Source organism: Xiphophorus maculatus, chromosome 3 (genome assembly GCF_002775205.1).
Source record: "Xiphophorus maculatus strain JP 163 A chromosome 3, X_maculatus-5.0-male, whole genome shotgun sequence".
NCBI lineage: Eukaryota > Metazoa > Chordata > Actinopteri > Cyprinodontiformes > Poeciliidae > Xiphophorus > Xiphophorus maculatus.
In genome coordinates this window covers 15,819,686-15,842,329 of record NC_036445.1, presented here as the reverse complement: position 1 = coordinate 15,842,329, position 22,644 = coordinate 15,819,686, and the positions used below count along the sequence as shown (strand labels likewise).

Here is a 22,644-nt window from a genome sequence, read left to right as displayed (position 1 = left end):
CGCCCACACAGACATATTTTAGGTTCACACTATCAAATATCAAGATGAGAGCAACAGCACATTCCACTGTCCAAGACACTGTATGATACCAGTTTGGCCTCATAACATTCATTCATTTTTTGAGACTCATCTCCAGAGATCCTAGGAGAGCTATTTATTTGGCAAATGACTGGTTGAAAAAAGGTGTGAATATGCAGATGTATAGTTACTCCCTTTAGGCAAATACATTCCTAACAACAATACAATTCATCTCAGAGGAAGTGGTCTGAATCTATGGGTGCTGAGCATGAGTAGGCGGCATGGGGGAGATAACAGATGCGATATACACAAACCAGATTTGCAGCGTACATATCGTCTGTCACTCTTCACGAAACATACAAATATTTTATCAACATCATCGTCATCGTCATGACATCATCAGAAAACACTGAAAATCCTCCATCTTCTGCCAACTCCCAACACTCAGGCCTTTCAAATGATAAGAGTTGTGGTGTAAAATTTGAAGAACATAAACAGTCACTAACAAAAAGATAGCAAGCTAGCTAGCTAGATAAACAAATAAAATGTTGGCATTCAAGAAATTTAGCTAACTAGCTTTCAGTTTTTTTATCTAGCTAGTTAGCAAGACAGCTAGACACAGAGAGAGGGAGATACAGAGAGAGAGAGAGAGAGACAGGAAGCTATCTGGCTAGCTAGCTAAACAGATAGCTAACCCGCTATCTGTCTATCTAGTTTCTATCTGGTATCTAGCTAGCTAGCTAGCTAGCTAGCTAGCTAGATAGATAGATAGATAGATAGATAGATAGATAGATAGATAGATAGATAGATAGATAGATAGATAGATAGATAGATAGATAGATAGATAGATAGATAGATAGATAGATAGATAGATAGATAGATAGATAGATAGATAGATAGTATTTACAAAATAAAAGTCATATGGTTGCACTTTTGCTAAATCAACAAATCTATTTAGTTGTAAAAGGAGTGTCATAGATGTCTGTATTACTGATAATACTGATGGTTGTGGATAGTTGTGACAAGGTGTGCAGTGCTGTGGTGGTGAGTTTCTTGAGCCTCTCAGCCTTCAGGGCAGAGTGTCTGTTTTGGAGAGGTTGAAGGTGGGGCAGGGATGGATGGATGGATGGTTCGACAGACGGACCACAGGAATTGTGTGAAGCTCATGCTAGCTGCTCTTCCCTCAGCAGCTCTTTGTTCCTGCGCACAGCTGCGGCATGCTTCTCCTGAACACAGTGACACACATAGTGACAATGATTAGTTTGAAAATTCTAAAACTCAGACTGCAACACTGATTCCCACTGATAAATCCCTGAATTTTTTGCAACTCTGACCTTCTCCTGTAGGCGCTCCATCATGGCTGCCAGCTGGGCCTCGCGATTCTCCTTAATCTGTTCCATCTTCATCTGGAGCTTTTCCTCGGCCATCTTGCTAAAGTTGCTGTTCTCCTCCATGGCCTTTAGCAACACGTCCCTTTCATGTTCCCGCTTTTCCGCCAAAGCCTTCAGCACCTGAGACTCTTGGTACTAAAATACACATCCATGTAATTTTGAAAAGCCTCTGCTATTTAGAACACAAAGCTGTTGGTCAGAAAGAAAATACCTTCCTTCGCTCTTCAGCTGCCTCCAGTTTCTTCTCAATCTCCTCCAGGGAGAGATCCCTCTTTGGGGGAGAGGGAAGGTTGTGGGCAATGTCTGACACCGGAGACTGGGGCTTGAGAATTACCTCAAAGGCTTGCCCTGAGGCCCGTTTGTCTATAGCTTTAACTTCCATGTCTGTAAATCAGACAAATACAATGAGAGTGCTAAAAAAATCCATTAACATACCAGTTGACTAATGCCTCTTCTTCCAGGGAAGAGAAAACATCCATTAGGGACCATTTGTTTGGTTGTAAAGAAAATCAATTTTTCAGATCCTTCATACCTTCAAACTCACAAACGAGCTTGTTGCGAGTCTCGGGGTAGAAGCAGGAACAGATAAGGGAGAGGACGGACAACTCCTTCATCTTCTCTTTGTATGCTGTTGGGAAATTTTAAAAAAATCTAATCAGGTCAAACAATATACAACAAAGGTACTTACTCAGTAATTAAGTCCTGAAATTAAAACAAATAGTTGGCAAATGGAGGTTGCTCAATAAACCATATAATGTTAATAAAGCATTTATAGCCCTTGAATTTTCCCACATTTTGTTATGGTAGAGTCCCAACATGTAATCTATTTGGATGTCATGCAGTAACACACCAATAAATGCACCCTTGTGCTTAGTCCCCAAGAGTCTGAAATAAGCTGTTTCACTGTTGCTCTGGTTGTTCATTTAAGGTTGCTATCCTACTGGCAAGGTAAGCCTCGGACTAAGTCACAACATTTTAGCAGTCTCTCACAGATTTCATTCATGGATGGGAAGAATGTATTTAGCTCCATCCATCTTCATACCAACTTTGACCAGCTTATCTTTTCTTTCCAAAGAAAAAAATCCCCTTGGCATGATGTCAACACCATTATGCTTCAGCATTGGTGTACAGTATTTAGGGTAGTCTGCATTGTTTTCTGTCATACTTGTTGGCTAAAAGTAATCTTAGTGCATTTTATTGGGATTCAATGCAATATAATCATGAAGTGAAAGAAAAACATCACATGATTTGACTTTCCTCTAGATGCTGACTGTGCCTTGGATGGTTTTGTGGCAAACTGAAAAAGGGATTTTATGGCTATTACTACTTTTGCTTATAAGCCAGATTTGTTGAGTCCAGTGCAGTTGTACTGTCAATGGATTCTTCCACCTGAGCTAAGGATTTCATCATCTCCTCTAAGTTTTTTCAATTAATCGTTACCTGACTTGTCAGTTTAGATGGACAGTCATATCTTGGCAGATTTGTATTTTTAACATACCTCTTCTATTCTCCAGATGAGAAATTGAACAGACATGTTGAAGTTTAAGGTTTGGGTTATGGTTTTCTAACCTGACTCTACTTTAAACTTCACCACAATATTATCCATGTCATGTCTGCTGTATTCCTTCATCAGCATGATGTCGTTTACTAATGTTCTCTAAAACAATCTCTGAATTCTTCACAAAACAGCTGAATTCATACTGATATTAAATAACATAAAGGTGGACACCATTTCCTAATATAGTGATTTTCTTTTCTTTACTATTATTATAATTTGGGGCTATCAAATTAAAGGACATTGAACACAATTTCACAACACACTCTTAAAATTTATATTTGTCATAAAATGAGTGTATTCTTTTCCTTCTACTTCATAATACTTTATGTTCCTGTATAATGTAAAACCGGAATAAGCAAATTAAAAAATGTGTTCATAATGGAAGAGAATAGGTGAAAGTTCAAGGGGTATGAATAATTTTGCAAGGTATTTTATCATTTCACTATTACAGAATCAATAATGCATTTAAAGTCTTAAAGGTATGGAAGCATTGTGTTCCTCCATTAATAATTGAAGAGTAATTGATTTATCCATTCTGATGTGGTCACCATACATTTCTTTTTTAAAAGAAACTAGGCATAACCATAAAATCACATTTGATTCTAACACAACGGGCCTGCATGTAAGTTCATCCAGTTTCCTTGTAAAATCTTTGAGCCAAAGCCTCCCGCAAGCTTATTTTGTTATCAAGACAGCAAGAATCGGCTGATTAATGATCTGCACTCCATTTGTTTTCCTTCTTTACATTTTTGTAAAAGTGCCCACATAGGTCCTCAGAGAGGACAACAGGGCCGCTGAGCCTTCTGTTCCAAAGGCCGGTGTGTGAAGCAGCTCTTTTGCTGCAGGGCTGGCCTGCCTCCCACCTTACAATACACTTATCTGCTTTAGGATGCTCTCCATAACAAGGCATGCAAACACACACAAAACAATCAAAATTGAATGATTAAATCAGGGCATTGTTTTAATACCCTGATGTAAAACAAAAACTGCTGAGCAATTTGTCTCTATGGCAAACTAGTGTAGTGGGAAATATATACCCAATAATAAAAGCTGTTTTAGCGTTTTACTTTAAATCCCCAACTATTATCATCGATGAATATATAAACAGTTCGTTTCTTGCTAGATGAATTGCAATACATGCCACAGCTGGAGATCTATCCTGGACTTTGAGGTAATAAGACAAGCTAAAGAATGAAAAGGCTCAGTTCTCATCACGTTTCAAAAAAAATAATAATAATAATAATAACTACATAAACACAACACTTGAAGATTAGCATCTCTATGCAAGCTTGGACATAGTAAAAGTCACGTAGAAAGAAGCCAATGCGGGATAAATATGACTGTTTTGCTGTCGGCTCAATGATCGGCCGCTTAGCATCTTGGGTGGGGTCCGTCTGCATTATGCTGCATGTTGGGGGGCCGCTGTGGCATGAAGCGGCGCAGGTGCAGCACTGCGAATAAAGCTGTTTTAAGAATTCCGATCATAGTATTTTCATTATGCTGCATTATGTGAAATGAAAATATTAACAATGCAACAATCAAATAAACGTTTCAGACAAAGAAGGATTCTGGCCTTGTAAGCCCATTCTTGCATTTTGCAGATTTCAACTGAGACAACACACTCGCGTTCAGTAGAAGAGGTCAGTGCTTAAAATGTTTGGTTTTTTTAATCCTTCACAATATAACGCCAGACGGTATGCTGCACCTTTCTGGTAACGGAAAGGATGCACCTGTCATGAGTCTATCCATCCATCCGTCCATCTATCCATCCATCCTCCCGTCTTATCAGAAAGGACGAGTCTTAACACACTTACCGGTTACAGTTTTAGCCATGGCTGATGTATTTCTCCGCAGAGGATGCTGAAGCTCTGTTCCGATGAACCTTGATGCTGCTTAAGGCACTGAGTCAGCGAATAGACCAGGCTTGGACTGGGAAGCGGGGAGCAAGAGGAACGCGCATAGGAACGCGCATTCAGACCCTCCTCTTGCCTATGACGCGCACGGCGAGTACCAGCATCCACCATGAGCTGCAGCCTTCATCCTAACGAGCTTGAGTCAATGAATCAAGAATGAAGTGATTCAAAACCTGATCCAAATCGGAATTGTTCACAGAGACTTGCATGCCACCATGTTGTCCCACCTGACCTTTGAATCTGCGTACCTCTTCCAAAGTAACAATGAGTGCCATGGGTAACCTTATTGGTTGCTTCTTTGATGAATGTTCTCCTTGTTCGACCTACAAGTGTAGGTTAGACACGTCTTGGTAAGTTTACAGATGTGAAAGTCTTTTCATTTTCAGACGATGGATTGATCAGCTTTCTTAATATTGATTTATCACATGAAGTCAAGATGCAATGAAATTTGAGTTTTATAACATGAGAAGAAGAAGTTTAAAAATTAAGATTTTTCCACAGCACTTTAAATGGAAGTAAATGAAGAACGACTTACACTTTTCTTTTAAGTCAAGCTTGATATATGCATACTTTTTATAGCAGCTAAAAAAAAATTCAAGACACTAATTGGAAGTAAATTAAGAGCATAGCCTTACTGGTGCACTATACGTTCCTCAGCAGTGATCACATCATTTCTACTGTTGGAAACTGCATTTAATGTGTATAAGACTACCCAATTAATCTTAAATGGAAAGATGCTACCCATGGCTTATTATTCATGGGAATAATTTACATAAAGTGGGTGATCTTCAAAGATAAGATGTATTTTGAGTGATGTAAAGGAAAATTCCAATGATCTGATAAAATCATGCTCTGGAGCACTGATCTTTAATTACCTGCCAATACTTTTAACTGATGTAGCAACAAACATATCGTGACACATATCAAGAGCACACAAGTACTGACACACTGCAAGGACAACTGCTTTAATTTATATACACATGTATATGTATAAAAAAAAATCAATATATTACATGCAGTTTTTTAGCACTAGTAGTTATTTCAAGTCATGAAAAGTTACATCAGTGTAAAGTAACACAGTGTAATAGACAGTGTAAACTGGTCTATTCGCTGACTCAGTGCCTTTTATATATATATATATATATATATATATATATATATATATATATATATATATATATATATATATACACATACATACAGTACAGTACAGACCAAAAGTTTGGACACACCTTCTAATTCAATGGGTTTTCTTTATTTTCATGACTATTTAAAAGGCGAGAAATCCCACTTATTAACCTGACAGGGCAGGTTGACCTATGAAGTGAAAACCATTTCAGGTGACGACCTCTTGAAGCTCATCAAGAAAATGTAGAGTGTGTGCAAAGCAGTAATCACAGCAAAAGATTGCTACTTTGAAGAAACTAGAATATAAGGGGTATTTTCAGTTGTTTTACACTTTTTTGTTTAGTGCATATTCCCACATGTGGTATTCATAGTTTTGATGCCTTCAGTGTGAATCTACAATGTCAATAGTCCTGAAAATAAAGAAAACGCATTGAATTAAAAGGTGTGTCCAAACTTTTGGTCTGTACTGTGTATATATATATATATATACACAGCATATATATATATATACAGTATATATACTGTATATATACAGTATATGCTGTATATATATAACACAGCCAGAGATTATGAACAATAAACAGTCTAAATGAGGTACAAGGGATTTGTTTCATTTAAATGAAACAACATGAAATGAGACAAAATATTTGATATCTGTATCAGGACTTTGACACTTAAGGAAGGAGTATTTAGGTAAAACCATTAAAAGTTATTATGTTATAGCACAGGTGGAGTTTAAGTTTTAAGGATCAGGAACTTAAATACACAAAAGTGCCTTAAATCAAAGATAATTAAAATTCTAAATCCATTCAATGTTCAGTTAAATTAAATTCAAACGTAAGACAAAGGGTAAAAAGTTAAAGAGTGCATGTTTGTCCCTTATTCCTAAACCACCAACAATGTATGAATACAAGGCATAATTTAAAAGGGGCTGTATTATGTATAAATTGACTTTGAGCTTTACTTCATGCCATAATGATATCATCAAAAATAAACCATAAGTGTTGGTTTGATTCTTTCATACATGTCTGAGAAATCCTCGAACGGCAGCCATTTGGGGTTGCCTAAATGCCGGGTCTCTGGAAGACGCTGAGTTCATCAGAAAAACTACTGTTGAGTGAAACGCTAGTAAAAACGTTGTTAAAGCCTTAATGGAGAGAAGTTGTTGTCATGACGTGCTGAAGGCAGAATGCCAGAGAGAGCAGAAACTTCTCTTAAAAGAGACAATTTCAAGGTGTTAATTTGCAAAGTCATATTTCTTTTAAGCCATGCTTGACATATACATAATTTATAACTAAGGGTTGCTGGTGATATAAAATGGCACATAGTGGAAAATACATAATATTGCCCCTTGAAAAACTGATTTATGTGAAGACATATCAACTACAACAGCAGCTTAAATCTACTGTTGTGGATCATTTTCAGTGCTTGGTCATTTATAACCTATGATACTCAGACAAAATGTTCACTCTTAACATTCATCTGTTCCCTGCTTTGGCCTTTAGCTGCTTCTTAATGTAAGACCCAACCAGTATTTGAGGACGAAGCTGATAATTGTTAAGAACTTCATGAGAGCTGCTTAGCTGATCTCCTTTCAGCCGATCCAACAGTGTGACACAGACAACAGCCGCTGCACAAAAAAATACAAGAACGTGCAAGACAGTTAACAGTGGATCACATAAAATGTTGCTTTGAGTCGGTGACACTTTTGGCAGTTATGTTATGATAGTATTGTCGTGCGTTTTTACCTTGCAGACCACTCAGTTTGCACATAGCAGCAAAAACGGATGATTCCATCTCAATGTTGCAGACTCCCGCCTCTTTGGCCTTTAGGAGGTATTCCTGTTTTTCTGCCTCTGTGTAGGAGCAGAAGGCGCCATCCAGGCGGGCTTGACCTTTGGATTTTATGTGACAGAGACAAGGGAAAGAAATGTAAACGCTGTAAGTGTACTGCAAGAGAAAGAATATGTTAAACCATTAGTACATTAGAGTACACACCTTCATAAAAATCCAGCGTGCACATGGTGTTACCGATGACTGTCTCAAACTGGTTAAGCCCTTTGCTGCACTGCAACAGCTCCTGGGCCAGGCTTTGGTCCAGATCAGTGCTGCGCACCACCGTCTTTCCCAGGATCACCTGCTCAAACTTAGGCAGGAATGTGGCATCCACTGACTGTTTGGTAACAACAACCGTGCCAGGCTCAAGTCCTGAAAAACAAAACAAATTTGCAAGTGAGAAAAATAAACTGTTACTTAATCTGTCTGTCTGCTGACCTTTAACATTGAGTGGTCTAAAATATGGAATATATTTTGAGTGTTTTTATGGTTTTGATTCCGGGATTCCGGTCTACACTACACAAAACCCTGATTTGACAATCCCATTTTGTGTTTTTCTAAATATCTAGAGAAAAATGCTACTTTTAAATCTTTAGGTTTCCATGCTGACTGTGTCATAAAAAATAATTAAGAACCGAAACAATGAGTAATACCTTGTTTAATTTTTAAATAATTAAAAGTTCATAATCCCCTAACTACAAAAATACAAACAGTGGATTAAGCAGCCCGACACTGCACTAAAGTTGAACTCATCCTGACCACCTTTGTCAAATGTGTTGATCTTCCTCAAAACAAAACAAATATCTCCCTTTTTAAATACTTACTATACCCTTAAAGCAATTTGTCAGCAAATGTGTCCAAACCTAATATCTTATATTCAACATTGTAGGTAATTATTACAAAAGTTTTTCATATTGTCAGCTCTGAAAACAATCAGAACACGAAAAAGGTCAAAATGGTGAGACTAAAGTTTCAAAATGAACATTTTTCTCTTCTTTTTTTTCCCTTTCCTGTTTTTCTCATCACCAACCGTCATCTTATTTTAAACAAGCCACTCCCACCAGCTCCACATTCTACCCAGTTGCATCACTTATCGAAAGAAAAAGATTTCACAGTTACTAATTTTACTCAATTTTACTTAAAACAGATTTTAAAAAAACAAACAAACATATGATTATGTTTAATGTAGCTCCTATGTTTAGACAACATAGGAGCCACTGCTATGCTTAACATTCCTGTGTTGTTGGTAAAGTTCCTAAGAGGTCACATTTAAAAAAAACAAACAAAAAAAAAAACTAATGTACCTATTCCTCCTGATGTCCCTATGCGTATGATTGTAACATCAGTACAATGGGCATGATGAAGGAGCTTTATGAGTTCGTGCAACATTATCGCAATAGATGGAATGCCCATACCATGCTGTGAAAGTCAAGCACAAACATGTCACACAAAAGTTAGTTAAACATAAACTAGACGGGCGACAGAAACAAGTTATGCTGAGCCGTGTTTGTACATACACTGACAGAGAGAACAGGGCCGACTTTGTACATGGCGTACCGATCTGTCCCAGCGCAGATGTTGGGATACCCAGATTTGGGGTCTTCCATTGCGAGCTCAGCTGCAATAAACTCAGTGAATGACTTCATTCTCCATGGACTCCCTCCGACACACACAAACTACAGGATGCATTTACACACAGAAGATTTTTGACAAAAATCAAAAATTATCATCAGATAATGTTGAGACATTACATAATATTGTGATTTAAAAATAAGCCCATTTACCAAAAACAAAACATTGGTTTACACGTCAAGGATCACAGTGAATCATAACACTGACCACGTCAGTGAAACCAACTTTATTTCAGTGTAGAGGAAAAGTTTAAAGCACTGCAACCATAAAATTAGGTCATGTGAGTAACGCTTTTTCTTGTAAAAAAAGGTATTAAAATTCTTTACTTTGACATCACCAAACATGGCTGGTAGGTTATGACTTCCAGTTCCTAGACTGAAGTGATAGAGGATGTCATCTTTCAGAGCATCCAGATGTGGGTTGTGCACATAAACAGGACTATAAGAGGGAGAGAGGGCAGATATTAAACATTCAGTTTATTCAAATCAGACTAAACCAATATCACTGTTTATGTATTCGTACATTAAATCCGTTCCTAAAAGCTCAGTGGGTTTAACTCTAAATTAAATGTGTGTATAAAGACTTAAAGAAATCAAAGCATTTTAAAAGGACACAGCAGTTTGTCTTTTTCCATTTATTGTTACTAAAGAAGATCTGTGGCTAACACTTTCCTGCAAGACACAATGGCAGCCACAACACCAACACAGTATTGTATTTTAATACCATGCCTGATCAGTGTTAGACTGCAAGTATTACTCGTTCTTGGTTCAAAACCTTCTGCTTCAGGATCTGCATGCGATAGTCTTGAAATGTTCACCACTGCACTTCTCTTATGAGTAGTATCTGAAGGAAAGGTTTTCCCATTTATAGTTCAGACCAAAATTACTCATAGAACAAAAGGTACTGAATGTACCACAGCTTCAGAACTAATGTTACACAATAAGTAAACTGTAATTCCTAAGCAACAGACCAGGAAGGTGAAAATGTAAAATAGTCTAACTTTGTTGTTAGAAGAGCTACATTAGAATCAAAATAAACAGAGGAGTTAATCTGTGTGAATGTGCTTATAGTGTAGCTAAACTACTGTTTAGTACAGTAACCCTTGCTTAAAAAAAGAGAGAAAAAAAAACCGTCCTTACTTTGTGGTAAAGCTCATAGTCCTCATCTCCTGTCACACCCAGCTGTTACCTAACTTACATCCTGATTTGTTGCAGTGAGCTTCTGCTTAAACCAAAAATCAAAAAATAAATGCTAGCAAATATTAAGGGTAAATTCTCACCTGTTGCACTTCTCGTTTTGCTTTTCCTTCTTATCCATGTCCATGGGGGAAAAAAGCTGAGTTCATACAGTAATGTTCAGCTACCGGAAGGGGGGGGGGGGGGGGGGGGAATCAGAAGACACCTTACTTTAACAAAACCTGTCAGGAACGTGTTATAAGTTCGAACCAGCTGTTTGTTTTAAATTAAGTCACAGAAGGTTGGTTGCGAAAAGTTGTATTTTTTTAATAACACAACCGTCCTTGCAGTAAAGACTAGACATCCCGCACACAGCAATTCATCGCAGAGGGTTAAAAGAATGAATAAACTCCATATTTACCTTCAGGGTGAACTAACTGAACGGTTGGACGATGACAAGTACCAAATAATCAGCTAATAGGTATTGCACCTTGAACGGCTTATCTTCACAGCTGTTTCCTCCGATATTTAGAAATTAATTTCTCTCGGAACATCTGACGCCGCCGCAGTTGACATGAAATACTGGTGATTACGTACGAGACACGTCACCTTAAACAGTTCTCTCATTGGCTGGGGAGTACTGGCTCTGTGTCACGTACAGAGGTGACTAACTACAGATGCGCAATATCGCTCTATTACAGGAATCTGCGAAGTGGAAAAGACCCAAACAAGACTGTAAGAGTTCTAATGAGTATGTGAATTTGTTTACAATTACCAAACATAATTCGTGGTGCAAGTCAATTGTGTTTTTGAGAAATAAAACTGAATAACACCATAAACATCCCACAAACAAAAGGGATTCCAATACATATTTTGATTAGACTTTGTAATAATGTCCCTAAACAAAATACCCCTCATATTCACCAACAGCCACCCTTAAAGAATCAGTTATTCAACTTGCCTTATGATTGTTTTAAGCCCTAGTTAAAACAAACCTAGTGGTTGTTTGTTTTCGTAATACACAAAAACTTCAGAGAACAGTCTATTAGAATTTCAAAAGCAAAAGGGAAAAACTTTGATGCATGCAAAATCATTGGTGTACATAACTACAGTGATACAAGTGTACTGTATGCAACAAAGATAGGACAAATAATTGATTCTGCACGCTTTAGGGGATTTTTTTTGTTTGTTTTTTAATGCAAACAACAGTATTTTTGCATGTGTCATACATAAAGACAATATCAACGAATTACTTAATCCAATATTTTCTGCTGAATTATATGAAGTTCAAAAGCTACACTTTACATCAGGTCAGAAAGAAATATTGGCAAATTTGCCTTGCTGTTTCAAGCCTTTCTTGAAACAGACAAGATAAAACAAACATTTCACACAGCAAAAAGGCGTCAAAAAACATGAAAGTTACATGCAAACAGTAATGTTATAGATTAAAATAAATTAAAGCAGAGAAGCAATCAACACGGTGCAAAACCTATTTGCTGTAAACATCACTTGTGCAAGTTTCTCAAGACGTGGGAGGCCTTGCTGGCGTCCTAACAAAAGAGAAATTTGAAAAGTTTTTTTTTAATCACTGGACAGTAAAACGATCATGGAAAAAAAGTGCTGGCCAAACTCTAAAACAGTTTTACAATAATTATCTGCAAACCCAATTGGTTCCTCACAGAATCTAAGCCTAATGGAGAAAGCACATTTATTTAACCCCTTGTCTTTCAGACATCTGCCAGAGCTTCTGTTCTTTCTCTGAATTTAGATCAATTTTGTCCAAATTATCCACTGCCCCTTTAAACGCCAATACTTCAATGTGCAGCATTGCTGCTTTCATGACACTACAATAGTGTCATGAAAAAAAAACAAAAAACTAATTCTAGGAGGACTCAGAGATTCGAGTGTGGTGTAGCTTATCATATAAAACTAATGGAGCAATTATCTTGCTGCCCTTCTAGATGAAAGCAAATAGTGTCCCTTCTGGAGTTGATAAGAATTACATCGCTACTCTATTTCCAAATAAATGGGACATATAGAATGCTGATAAGGTACATGTTAATATAATTGAAAAACACTGACTGAATTATGAGCACATAATTCAAGTTTGATTAGGGCTTTAGCTTCATATTTAAATGAGCAACTATGTGCTTTTCTGGATGAGAATCTCCTAACATTTCTACACTGGATTCAAAACAGAAAGACCTTAAGTCATAACCAGGCACACAGCATGTTGACAATATTCCAGACTGTGCCCAGAATATTGCACTATTTTAGAAAACCATGCGATTTGCAAAATGACAGGCAATGCAATAAATCCAATAAATAACAGCCAACAAACATTATAATACTAGTGTTACCCATGCTGATTTTATAACAATGACTTATCAATACATTGGTAGCCTGAATCACATTTGATGTGACATAGCTGCACAATGCAGTACATAATTGAGAAAATGATCGGATCGGAGGGAGATTTTGTTTATAATTTATTGAGACTTCAGATTACCCCACCTGAGATGTGCATCAAATAAAATCCAAATAAATACATTGTAACTTCAGGTGATAAGGTGATAAAGTATTTAAACATTAAAGAGGTATGAATGTTTTGCAAAGAATTTAATATTGCACCCTGCAATTCCATGAAATGGTTTTGTGTCACCATCTTGGCTGCTTTGGTCAGACCAATTTACATTAAGTGAAAATTTGCCATCAAAATTAACTTAAACATTATCCATATTCTAATCCTCCGACTCTTACTTACTCATACATCTTCTTTTACACCATTCCACTGTGTTACTCCCAGCTCTTGCTGGCCTGGATCCCTCTGTCAAAATAATGTATAAAAGATCTGAAACCTGCGATTAACGACAGGACAAGCAGCAAGCTTTACACTCGAGCTCGTCAACTTACTGCCTCAGGTAACACAATGGGGTGGTCCGGTAGGTATTCTGGCCTCTTCTTGGCTTCGGGGCAGCCGGCCAAACCAATTAAAAAATCTCTTGTGTAACTTATTCTTTCTACTAAGACAAATGAAAACAAAATCTAATATTCAGACATCTTCTCTTTAAATGTCTCAAATAAATGTCGCCGCAGGAGGGAGCACTGTGTGAGAGCTGAAATGCATTAACACTTTGTTTCTTACCTTTTTTCTGTTTATGAAGATTGAAAATCTTCAAGAACTGCTCTATGCCAACAGTACTCTGTCGAGTGCAAAGGTTAGGGAGTCAAGAGTATTTTTCATTTTAGTGACTAAACAGGGTGTCTATTAGGAATACCTTTGAAATGTCAAGTAGACCATAGGTAAGTGACAAAAATAGTAAAAAAAAAAAAAAAAAAAAGGAACAACTTTTATATGCATTTTAACACATTCTAGTTTTACATCAATCCTGACATAAGTTGCAACATTACACAATGATTGTCTCACCTCCTGCTCCATCAAGGGCTGTTCACCTGCTGCAGCATTTATTTGTGGCTCTATGAATAAAGTGACAACCCGTAAATTAAGGCAAACACTCTGATTTTCAGGCTGACACCTTAAAACTCACCAACATTAACATGGACGCAGCGGCGCAGGGGCCTCGCTGGCTCCAGGTGCCTCAGTAGGACTCTTCGACTTGATACCTCCATTCTGGTGTCAGTAAGTTTCAGATGTTTAAAACTTTCTATGTTAAAAAAACAACTTGTTTATAATTACTGCACTGAGTAGTGCAAAAATAGGTTAACAAATCTATTGAAGACCATTCATCTTTTGCAGATAAGAGAAAAGCCATCCAGGCCAAGTTGGCTAGAAAATTTTCTTAAACATTTTAGGGACCATAAGAAATGTTTTTGTGGCAGCTGTGAGATGGACATTTGTGTTTCCTGGTTTCTTTTTTATTCTTTAATATCTTTAAATCACAGCATGATGTGTTGGTTTTTCAGTTTTCTTCATTTTACATGAATAGGCAGTGACTAGTGAGTTTTACTTTGACCTGTTATTAAAATGAGATTAATAACAGCCAATTCATGATTTCGCACAGGTCAGTTGGTTTTTCCACACAGGTCTGACTAGCAATTTGCCTCCTATTAACTTATTTCTTCTAATTATCTGCTGATCTGAAATATGCAAATATCACAAAGGCAAAAACAAAAAACATTGTTAAGGGGGGAAATATTTCTTCACTGCGTGATGCATTTTAATGGTTATAACAAAATAATCGAAACAATCCAAATATCTAGTATTATTTTAAACCACTTGAAAATTGTCAAAACATGCATAAGATCTGTGAATTAAAACAAATTGTTACTGTTGTAACAATTTTATTTCCTTATTTTAAAACATTTTAACATTGGCAAGGAGAGGACACAGATGTGTTTTAAAAATATCTATAATCTGTTGTAAGTTGTCACACAAATCCTCTGCTGAACAAGGCTGTTGTGATGGTCATCATGAGTAATGTGCATTTTTCCAGCTATTTTAGTACATATTATGCAGTTTGCAACGTGTACTTAAATGCAACATAAAGTTACTGCAAATTTCTGCATACTCGGCCAAACGATAAAACCATGCGTTTGAAATAAGTGCAAAACAGTGGATATCGAAGTGAAAATAATTTCTAAAAACAACTATTATCACAGTTTTGCATGGCAGAAACACGCTTAAAAACTGAATCAGCGACAGCAAAATAACGGCAAAACGTCCCTGCTAGCAGTTGACTTCAACGTTTGGGCATCGATGCGAATTCAACGGTCAAACACGGGATTGTTTCCAAATGGAGAAAGACAAATTATGTTTCATAGCCTGAAAAGTTTGTAACTCACTTCTTGTTAAATCATTTCAGGATTTCGAATTAGTTTCGTAGAATTTTTTTTTAAATTGAGAAACCGGACTGCACTGGAGAAGAAATAAAATAAGAACTGGTTGTTTTGCACTATAAACAAGATAACAAATTTCAAACATTTACCTCTAGCGTGGTGGATCTTTCCTGGCGTGGCTTTCCTCTTTTCTTCTGCTTAAAGTGCCTACTCAGCTCACCGGCGTCATGCCTCCATGGTACTCAGGGACAAATTGCGCTTCCGGTTTCTGACTTTCGCAATAAAAGTTTAACGTCTGGTGCGTTCGAGGTGTCTTTTAAAATCGAAACTTCATACAGCCGAGAAGCAAAAAGTGGACAGAACGCGCTGAGCTGGGCTCCGAGTTGAAAAATAGTCACTGGTGTTTTAGTTCAAGTCGTGAAAGTAGGTGAAACCGATTTGTTTTTCTGAGGTTTTTAAGTGTCACTAAATAATTAGCACATGTAGTGTATGTTTTGGTGACAATGATAACACCATGTTTACTTAAATGTACTGAATGAATCACAGCAAGCCTACAATTCATCCTTAGTCGGTAGCTCTCGAGAATATTTTTAACATTTACTAGATCAGATGCTCGAAATCTTTGCTTTCTAAAGAGCACTACAACAAACGTGTTTCTATTTGTTCATAGAAAGTAAATATTTACCTTCACAACATAACATTTCCCAGTTTAAGATCAAGAGCACATTTTTAAAGGAGAAAGCCAAGCGGCCACTCCGAGAGATCCTTACACTCATTTAAGTTATTTTAAACATTTGGGCCCCAACAGGCTGTTTAAAAAAATGAAAGAAAATTCAGATTTTGGAAAAAATTGTTTATTGAATTCTTTTGTTAAAAAATGTATGTCCAACTTCCTTAATTTTTCTTTGTATCATAAATAATATTTTCATATTACACTTTTCCAGCCATGCAATTGTTACCGTAATAGTTTTTCTATTTATCCATGCTTTTTTTTTTACCTTGAGAAAAATGCACTTGTGTAATACATTTACTCAACTCAGGCAGTTTGAGACCAACTTGGCTAGAAATAAGTGTCTCTTAAAACTATCCAAAAACATACATTAAAGTGATGTAAAGGAGACTGCAGAAGACAATGCCCTCATTCAACTAACACCAAAATAGATATCCTAACCTGATCTAATTGGTCTACTAGCAAACTAGACAAAAGCGATCTTATATTTGTCATTCAGCTACCTCTAGGTAACATTTATTTAGATTTTTTTCTTCAAGGAAACAGAGTTGGAAGAAAATGACAAACAACTGAATCAATTGTTTTTAATTTTAAAAACAATGTATGACATGTACATGTTCCAAATTGTGTTTCAAAACTTACTGAAGTACTTTTTGAAAAGAAAAGCACCAACCATTCAATAGAAAACCCAAAATAAACTCAACAATACTTCCTAGTAAACATAAAAATTCACTTAAGAAAAAGAAATCATACAAGAGCTATATACCACATTGCCAGCTTTCCAAATAAACAAACTGAAAGTTGTGCCTGTTACTGTGTCTTAAATGTGAACGCACAAATGTATTTCAAACAAGTAAAAGCTGTATTTTTCTTGGACCAATCGGCCTCCCGTTCAGTTCCTCAATTGCAGTTAAAGCTTCCTGACGAGACTCAAACACCAAAGTGGCAGAGCCTTTCGGTTTTCCGCTGGGCTCATACTGAAGTGAGACAGATCCAGGTATGATGCGATATCCATAGCAGAAATCATAGACTTCCTCACTTCTAATTTGGAATGGTAAGTTAATTAACTGCACACAGGTGGGACCATCACAGCGTTGACCAGGTGGACCAAACCTCCCATGTCCTCCATTGCCCCTATCCCGCGGAGAACGAGGTCTTACCCCACGATATCCATAGTCCTGACCTCCATGGATGCGTTCCTCTTTAATAGACAAATTACCATCCCTGGGTTTCCTTGTATCAAGGAAGGAAGTGTCATTACTAGGTCCACAGAAAGGCTCATTGTTCCTGCCTGAGAAGTGCCCCTCTTTTGGCAAGACCTCTTGCATTGATGGTGGCTCTGCAGTCAACTGATCCATCTGAGCACGTGTAACACACTTCACTCCAACTTCAGACCCCAGAAACCGCCGTCCATTGAGAGAAAGTGCCTCCATGGCCTCTGCCTCAGACCCAAAGAGAACCAGAGCCTGTCCGACCCCATTACCTTTATGATCATGCAGAACCCGTACCCTGTCCTCTGTGACATTAAACCCATGAAAAAAGTCAATTATCTCAACCTTTCTCACATCAAATGGCAGATTTCTCACAAACGCACAGATTTTCTCAGAGTCATAAGGATCTGTTGAGAAAGACGAGGATCTTTCCTGATGCCTTTCAGAGCTTCCTGGAGACCCAGTAGGGTCATTCTGAGATTCCAGAAGCCTGAGCATGTTCTCTCTTGAGACAGGCCGGACATGAATCCATCGGTTGTGAAAATGTCTTTTCTCCTGACTTATAGCATCACAATAGTCACGTATGTTCTTGAAGAGTACAAAGGCCGACCTGGTTCTTCTGCCATAATCATCAGTGAGAAACAGAATCTGGTCATTCTCAAGCTTTGAGTTCTGAAAAAGGTGCTTCAAGTCACCTTTTTCCACTGCAAAAGACAGATTGTCCAACAGCACACAGTATTCTTCATCTGTAGGAGCAACAGGTCTCTGGGACACAGGTGATCGAGACCTTGCTTCATACTGGGGGTTTCTCTGACTGCGAACAGGTGCTCTTCCCCTTTCAAAGTTCTCAATTGTCTTGACAGCTGCTGGCATGCTACCACCAGCTCGTATCCAATAGTCGGCTGTTGTTGTGCGAACATCGATATACCTTGACCCAATATATTTCCCATCCCTCTTTAAGGCTTCCAATGCATCCTCCTTTGTTGCAAATCTGGCAAAGCCTTTTCCATTGTTTTGCCCTGTATCCTTCTTACACACAACAATTTCATCAATGAGTAAACCATGAAAAAATTCACGTATTTCTCTCTCAGTCACAGAGAAAGGCAACCCGTTGAGAAACACAACATAGGGGTCATCAGTGTCTGCCAGTCGTTGGTGATGGGGAGGAGGGCTGTAACCAGATCGGCTACTTGATCTTCTGCCCACCTCAGGGTCCATGGATCTTTGAGCGGTTCTTCCATCGCCCTCAGACCGCCTAATCTCATCCAGCTCCACCTTTTGCGTTGTTCTTTCAAGTACATTCTGCATCTCTTGCTTGCTGCTTAGTAGCAATCTTACAGGTGACCCATTTATGAATCCCCCTGACCGTGCCATGGCTCTTCTGGCATCTTCATCTGAAGCAAAGATAATGAAAGCTTCATCTAGTTCTCCACCAATTATATGCACGCCTCCATCTGGAATATGAAGGCCCGTGAAGAACCTGCGAATATCCACAGAACCTGCCGTGACACTCAGTCCCTGTAAACGGATGACGACCGCCATGATGAAGAACAAACAACGGCACCTGTAGACAAAGGGGTACAGAATATCATTACTGCCTTCAGAGCCTCACCAACTCTGTAAAAATATTCCCACATCATAAAGGCTAAATAAATATGGAAAGAAATGCACGGGTTGAAAAAAACGTTTTTCCTTATGCCCACAAAAGCCACCTGAAAAACAAACACGGCTGAGAAGTGAAGGGTTGAAGAGATCCACATGAAATATTTTACATATGTCAAAGAGTACTTTTCCTTACATGACCAAAAAATTGACTCAACAGAGGGGACTTCCACAATGAGACTCTTTGTTCCATTATAGGTCCAGTCCCAAAATTCTGCATGGGTTTCAAATACATTGTATTTCATCAGTTATTACTGATTAGACTAGTTGGTCATCCACAAGAACTCCAGAGGAAACGCTTCATCTAGTCCATTAAGGCACTCAAAGACGCCATCTCCACCAAACCAAACAAACGCGCTATGCCAGTCCCATTGTAGCTCAGAAAAAAGGCTTTTGTAACATTGGTCAATCTGAAAACTAGCCTCTCTTCATTCAGGTTAACAAAAACATACCCAAAACTCCAAAGCAAAACACTAAACATGCACCAATTTGGTCGACCAGGCCATTTTTCCCAAACCAATTGTTTTTGGTGAAGCAACATTTAACCCAATACTTTTTTCCCCCACATTTTAAACTGCATCATGACAGAATTTCCTCTTACAAATATATAAAATCCTAAAAGTTGACTAAATCCTTACTTACTAAAACAAATCTACAGAAATGAAAGAACTTTGTTGCTTTATGTCTTAAAATGACTGCAATCACAATGACTCTGAAAATATATTTTTAGCTTTACCTACTTTATCTCAGACTGCAGAGACATTACTTTATAGATTCCATGTGAGCTCTCGCCAGTGTTATTTTCCCAGAGAGGTGTAGTACAATGCAAGTTCAACAGGCCAGTTTCTTTGTTTCAGCAGGTTTGACACAACAAAAAAGGTCCATTCAGAGAGAACACGTGCTATTACAGTGATTAGGAAGGTCATTATGTCAGGCTTTTATGTTCAGGATCTAAATGGGCATAAAAACAGGGTGTCTAAGGCATCCTGGTTGTTTCACACAAAATGCGCATAGCATCCAGAAAATATTATGCATGCTATATTAAAAAGCTGATAATCTCATCACTGATTAAATCATTTTAATACTGCCTCAGATCTAAAGATGGACAAAATTTACAATTAGAGAAAAAATTAAGCACAAGTGCTTTAACAAATTTTGAGGTCCTTACTGTAAGATAATGCAGAATTATAAGGCATTTATTGACTGATTAAACTGCACTGGGTTGTAAGTGGATCTTTAATAATTCCCCTTGTGAGAACCAAGTAAATCATTAATTGAAAGTTCATTTCAACTCAAAACTAAATTGATAACTCATTAAATTACTGGTTCAACACTGTATTGTGGTGAGATTAACCATCTAAAATGTCCATTTCATTCACATTTACATGTAGCACACGTCATTTAGCTAAATGACAAATTTCATGGTCATTAAACCTCAATAATTTATGGATAGCTTGATAGAGATCAAGTGAAACTGTGCCACAAAAAATATAAACCCGATAGACCTGATGACAAGATCATATATTGGTGGGGGGAAAAAATTGGAAAATGGAAAACAAAAATTCAACTGAGTAATTTTGAACAAAGTTGCAGTTACTAAAAATAAGAACTCGCATCCATCTGAGACATGCCAATTCTAGTAATAGTCGAATAATTGGTGCATGTTTATACAACTTACTGGATCTCCAGTAAGTTACATTATTGCATAGCTTATCAGGTAATATCCCATGCCACAGGCTAAATAACTCAGCCATCCAATTCTTTTTTTAATCAGATAACTTCTGGTTTATAAAGCAGGTAATTAAAGTTTTGCAGTTGTCATTTCTGGCATTTCCATGGTGTACATTCCGCTCCCTCCGTTTCCAATTTCATTTACCAGAGATTTCTTTCAAGTCAATAAAAGAATAATCTATCCATTTTCCAGGCTCCTCCATTCCCTTGCTTTGGATTTAACACCAGTGGTATCAAAGTTCTCCATTCACCAACAAGAAACTTTGCTGGATTCCCAGAATATTCCTTGTATCCAAGTTTGTATCAGATCTAACTAATCTTAAGTGTAAATATATTGATAACGAAAGATTTGATGAAACTCGCTACTAACTGAACCATTGTGCGTGTATCAAATGAAAGCAGGTTATATCTATTTTATTCAGAAGAGCAGGTGCATCGTCTGAAAATGGTTGTTCAATAACGTTCCAAATATGAAAGATTCAGGTTAATGGTTTCAAAACCCAGATATTAGAAAAGCCACATCAACACATAAGCTACAGTTAGCGAGCCACCGCGTCATCATTCATCTAACAATGTGCCTGTTCGGTTTGCACCGTGCGGATGGACGTATACAGCCAGTTCATGGTCCAATATTACAAGAAAACTTGAGAATGGCACACTTCACCCTGTAGTGCGTAAAAATGCAACGCACTCATCAACCAATGCCAACACACGAAATCGGATAATGTTACATCTCCATATGTTGGCTATCCGTCATAAAGCCAAAGCTGTACGGAAGAAAGCCCGCAGAACAAGATGAAAAAGTAAATGCACGCCGTAGCAGGACATATCGGAACAAGATGACGATAAAACAATCGGAGAACAGTTTCACACTCTAAAAAAAAAAACCCGAGGAGGAATTTAAAGTTGAGGAAAATATGAAAGTACGCTAACGTTAGCTCGCTTCTCAGCTAGGCCTGACCGCCTGCAGCTTCGGCTCCTCTGACTGTCATCACTGCGCCACACCAATGACGAAAACGTGCCACAAAACCAGCTTAAACAGCAGTTAAACTTACACAAATAACAACCACAGCCCTCACAAAACCGAGAGTCAAGAGGAATATGGTAGATATATTAAGGTGGATCGTCGGCCAAAAGTCGCTCGCCTTGCTCCGAGAAATGTGGAAGCTTTCTCTTTTGTCGTGGACAAAGAAGGAGGCGAATGTAGCAGTATTGAAAATGACACACCGCCACCTGCTGTACCGGCATGCAAAGTGTCACGACCTTAGGCGGAGGTCAGTTAAATTATTAAAGCCGAGCACCTTCTCATAATTAGAAACTTTTAAAGGTACTTTAAAGAAGATGCTGTCTGAAACCTGCACATGCTCCATCTAAAAAATATATTGTTGATTTTATCGTATGCCCTTGTCTCTGTCTGGTTTTGTGTGATGATGTCATCAGTGTTTGTGTTTATTAATGTTTGTGCTGCTTGACCTTCCTCTCGGACAGGTCCGTATTGTAAATAAGAATTAGTTTTTATTAATTCACCTGATTAAATAAAAGCAAAATTAAAAAAATATCCGAACAGTAGAAAACAATTAATGTTGTTGTCTATGATCGTTCTTTAAAGTTGATTTTTTTTTATGTTTTTTTCCTTCTTTTGACCTTTAAGAATTTAATAAAAATCACATATTTCTTTACTACTAACAAAGCACTGATTTATAGACCATCTACTCACCATTTCATAATTTTTGCTCAACTCACCTTAATTTAACATGAAAGTAAAGAAACATGATTTTATATGGAGTTGTTCAAACATGTTTCTGAGCAAATTATTTAAAAACAGGCAATGTTTGAATTGGCTGTAGAATGATTAATCTACC

General features: G+C 37.6%; 4 protein-coding genes across 5 annotated transcripts; all 4 read right to left on the bottom strand.

The window, feature by feature from the left end:
• Positions 1 to 863: 863 nt before the first annotated feature.
• On the bottom strand, positions 864 to 4,929 carry LOC102231783 (stathmin-2-like). Its single transcript, XM_005804664.3, has 5 exons — positions 4,782 to 4,929; positions 1,942 to 2,037; positions 1,621 to 1,793; positions 1,353 to 1,544; positions 864 to 1,244 (listed from the first exon to the last, which is right to left on the bottom strand). Exons 1-5 carry the CDS (start codon positions 4,798 to 4,800, stop codon positions 1,182 to 1,184), a joined length of 543 nt encoding a protein of 180 aa, XP_005804721.1. The 5' UTR covers positions 4,801 to 4,929; the 3' UTR covers positions 864 to 1,181.
• Positions 4,930 to 6,485: 1,556 nt separating this feature from the next.
• On the bottom strand, positions 6,486 to 11,250 carry upp1 (uridine phosphorylase 1). Its single transcript, XM_005804691.3, has 8 exons — positions 11,073 to 11,250; positions 10,756 to 10,835; positions 9,803 to 9,914; positions 9,362 to 9,520; positions 9,149 to 9,263; positions 8,007 to 8,216; positions 7,757 to 7,903; positions 6,486 to 7,638 (listed from the first exon to the last, which is right to left on the bottom strand). The coding sequence occupies exons 2-8, from the start codon at positions 10,797 to 10,799 to the stop codon at positions 7,487 to 7,489; spliced, it is 939 nt and encodes a 312-aa protein (XP_005804748.2). The 5' UTR covers positions 10,800 to 10,835; positions 11,073 to 11,250; the 3' UTR covers positions 6,486 to 7,486.
• Positions 11,251 to 11,837: 587 nt separating this feature from the next.
• On the bottom strand, positions 11,838 to 16,259 carry c3h8orf88 (chromosome 3 C8orf88 homolog). Of its 2 annotated transcripts, none has more exons than XM_023331478.1 (7): positions 15,598 to 16,259; positions 14,200 to 14,316; positions 14,079 to 14,128; positions 13,797 to 13,854; positions 13,565 to 13,674; positions 13,416 to 13,478; positions 11,838 to 12,201 (listed from the first exon to the last, which is right to left on the bottom strand). In XM_023331478.1, exons 2-6 carry the CDS (start codon positions 14,279 to 14,281, stop codon positions 13,416 to 13,418), a joined length of 363 nt encoding a protein of 120 aa, XP_023187246.1. In that variant the 5' UTR covers positions 14,282 to 14,316; positions 15,598 to 16,259; the 3' UTR covers positions 11,838 to 12,201. The 2 variants fall into 2 exon arrangements, with proteins under 2 accessions (XP_023187246.1, XP_014326341.1); XM_014470855.2 differs by having other exon boundaries at positions 14,200 to 14,282.
• Positions 16,260 to 16,748: 489 nt separating this feature from the next.
• On the bottom strand, positions 16,749 to 21,973 carry LOC102216849 (RNA-binding protein 12B-like). Its single transcript, XM_005804690.3, has 2 exons — positions 21,838 to 21,973; positions 16,749 to 18,953 (listed from the first exon to the last, which is right to left on the bottom strand). The coding sequence occupies exon 2, from the start codon at positions 18,929 to 18,931 to the stop codon at positions 17,024 to 17,026; it is 1,908 nt and encodes a 635-aa protein (XP_005804747.1). The 5' UTR covers positions 18,932 to 18,953; positions 21,838 to 21,973; the 3' UTR covers positions 16,749 to 17,023.
• Positions 21,974 to 22,644: the final 671 nt, after the last annotated feature.

Coding starts and splice junctions, on each gene's coding strand:
- upp1 (XM_005804691.3), bottom strand. CDS start 10,799: ATGGACATGGATAAGAAGGAAAAGCAAAACGAGAAGTGCAACAG. Junction 9,915..10,755: donor CAAAACGAGAAGTGCAACAG/GTGAGAATTTAC, acceptor TCCCTCTTATAG/TCCTGTTTATGTGCACAACC. Junction 8,217..9,148: donor AGGGACATCAGGAGGAATAG/GTACATTAGTTT, acceptor TTTGTTTTTCAG/GACTTGAGCCTGGCACGGTT.
- LOC102231783 (XM_005804664.3), bottom strand. Junction 1,794..1,941: donor GCTCGTTTGTGAGTTTGAAG/GTATGAAGGATC, acceptor TCTGATTTACAG/ACATGGAAGTTAAAGCTATA. Junction 1,245..1,352: donor TGGAGCGCCTACAGGAGAAG/GTCAGAGTTGCA, acceptor CACTGTGTTCAG/GAGAAGCATGCCGCAGCTGT.
- c3h8orf88 (XM_023331478.1), bottom strand. CDS start 14,281: ATGGAGGTATCAAGTCGAAGAGTCCTACTGAGGCACCTGGAGCCAGCG. Junction 14,129..14,199: donor CTGCGTCCATGTTAATGTTG/GTGAGTTTTAAG, acceptor CTTTATTCATAG/AGCCACAAATAAATGCTGCA. Junction 13,855..14,078: donor AGCCCTTGATGGAGCAGGAG/GTGAGACAATCA, acceptor TGCACTCGACAG/AGTACTGTTGGCATAGAGCA.
- LOC102216849 (XM_005804690.3), bottom strand. CDS start 18,931: ATGGCGGTCGTCATCCGTTTACAGGGACTGAGTGTCACGGCAGGTTCT.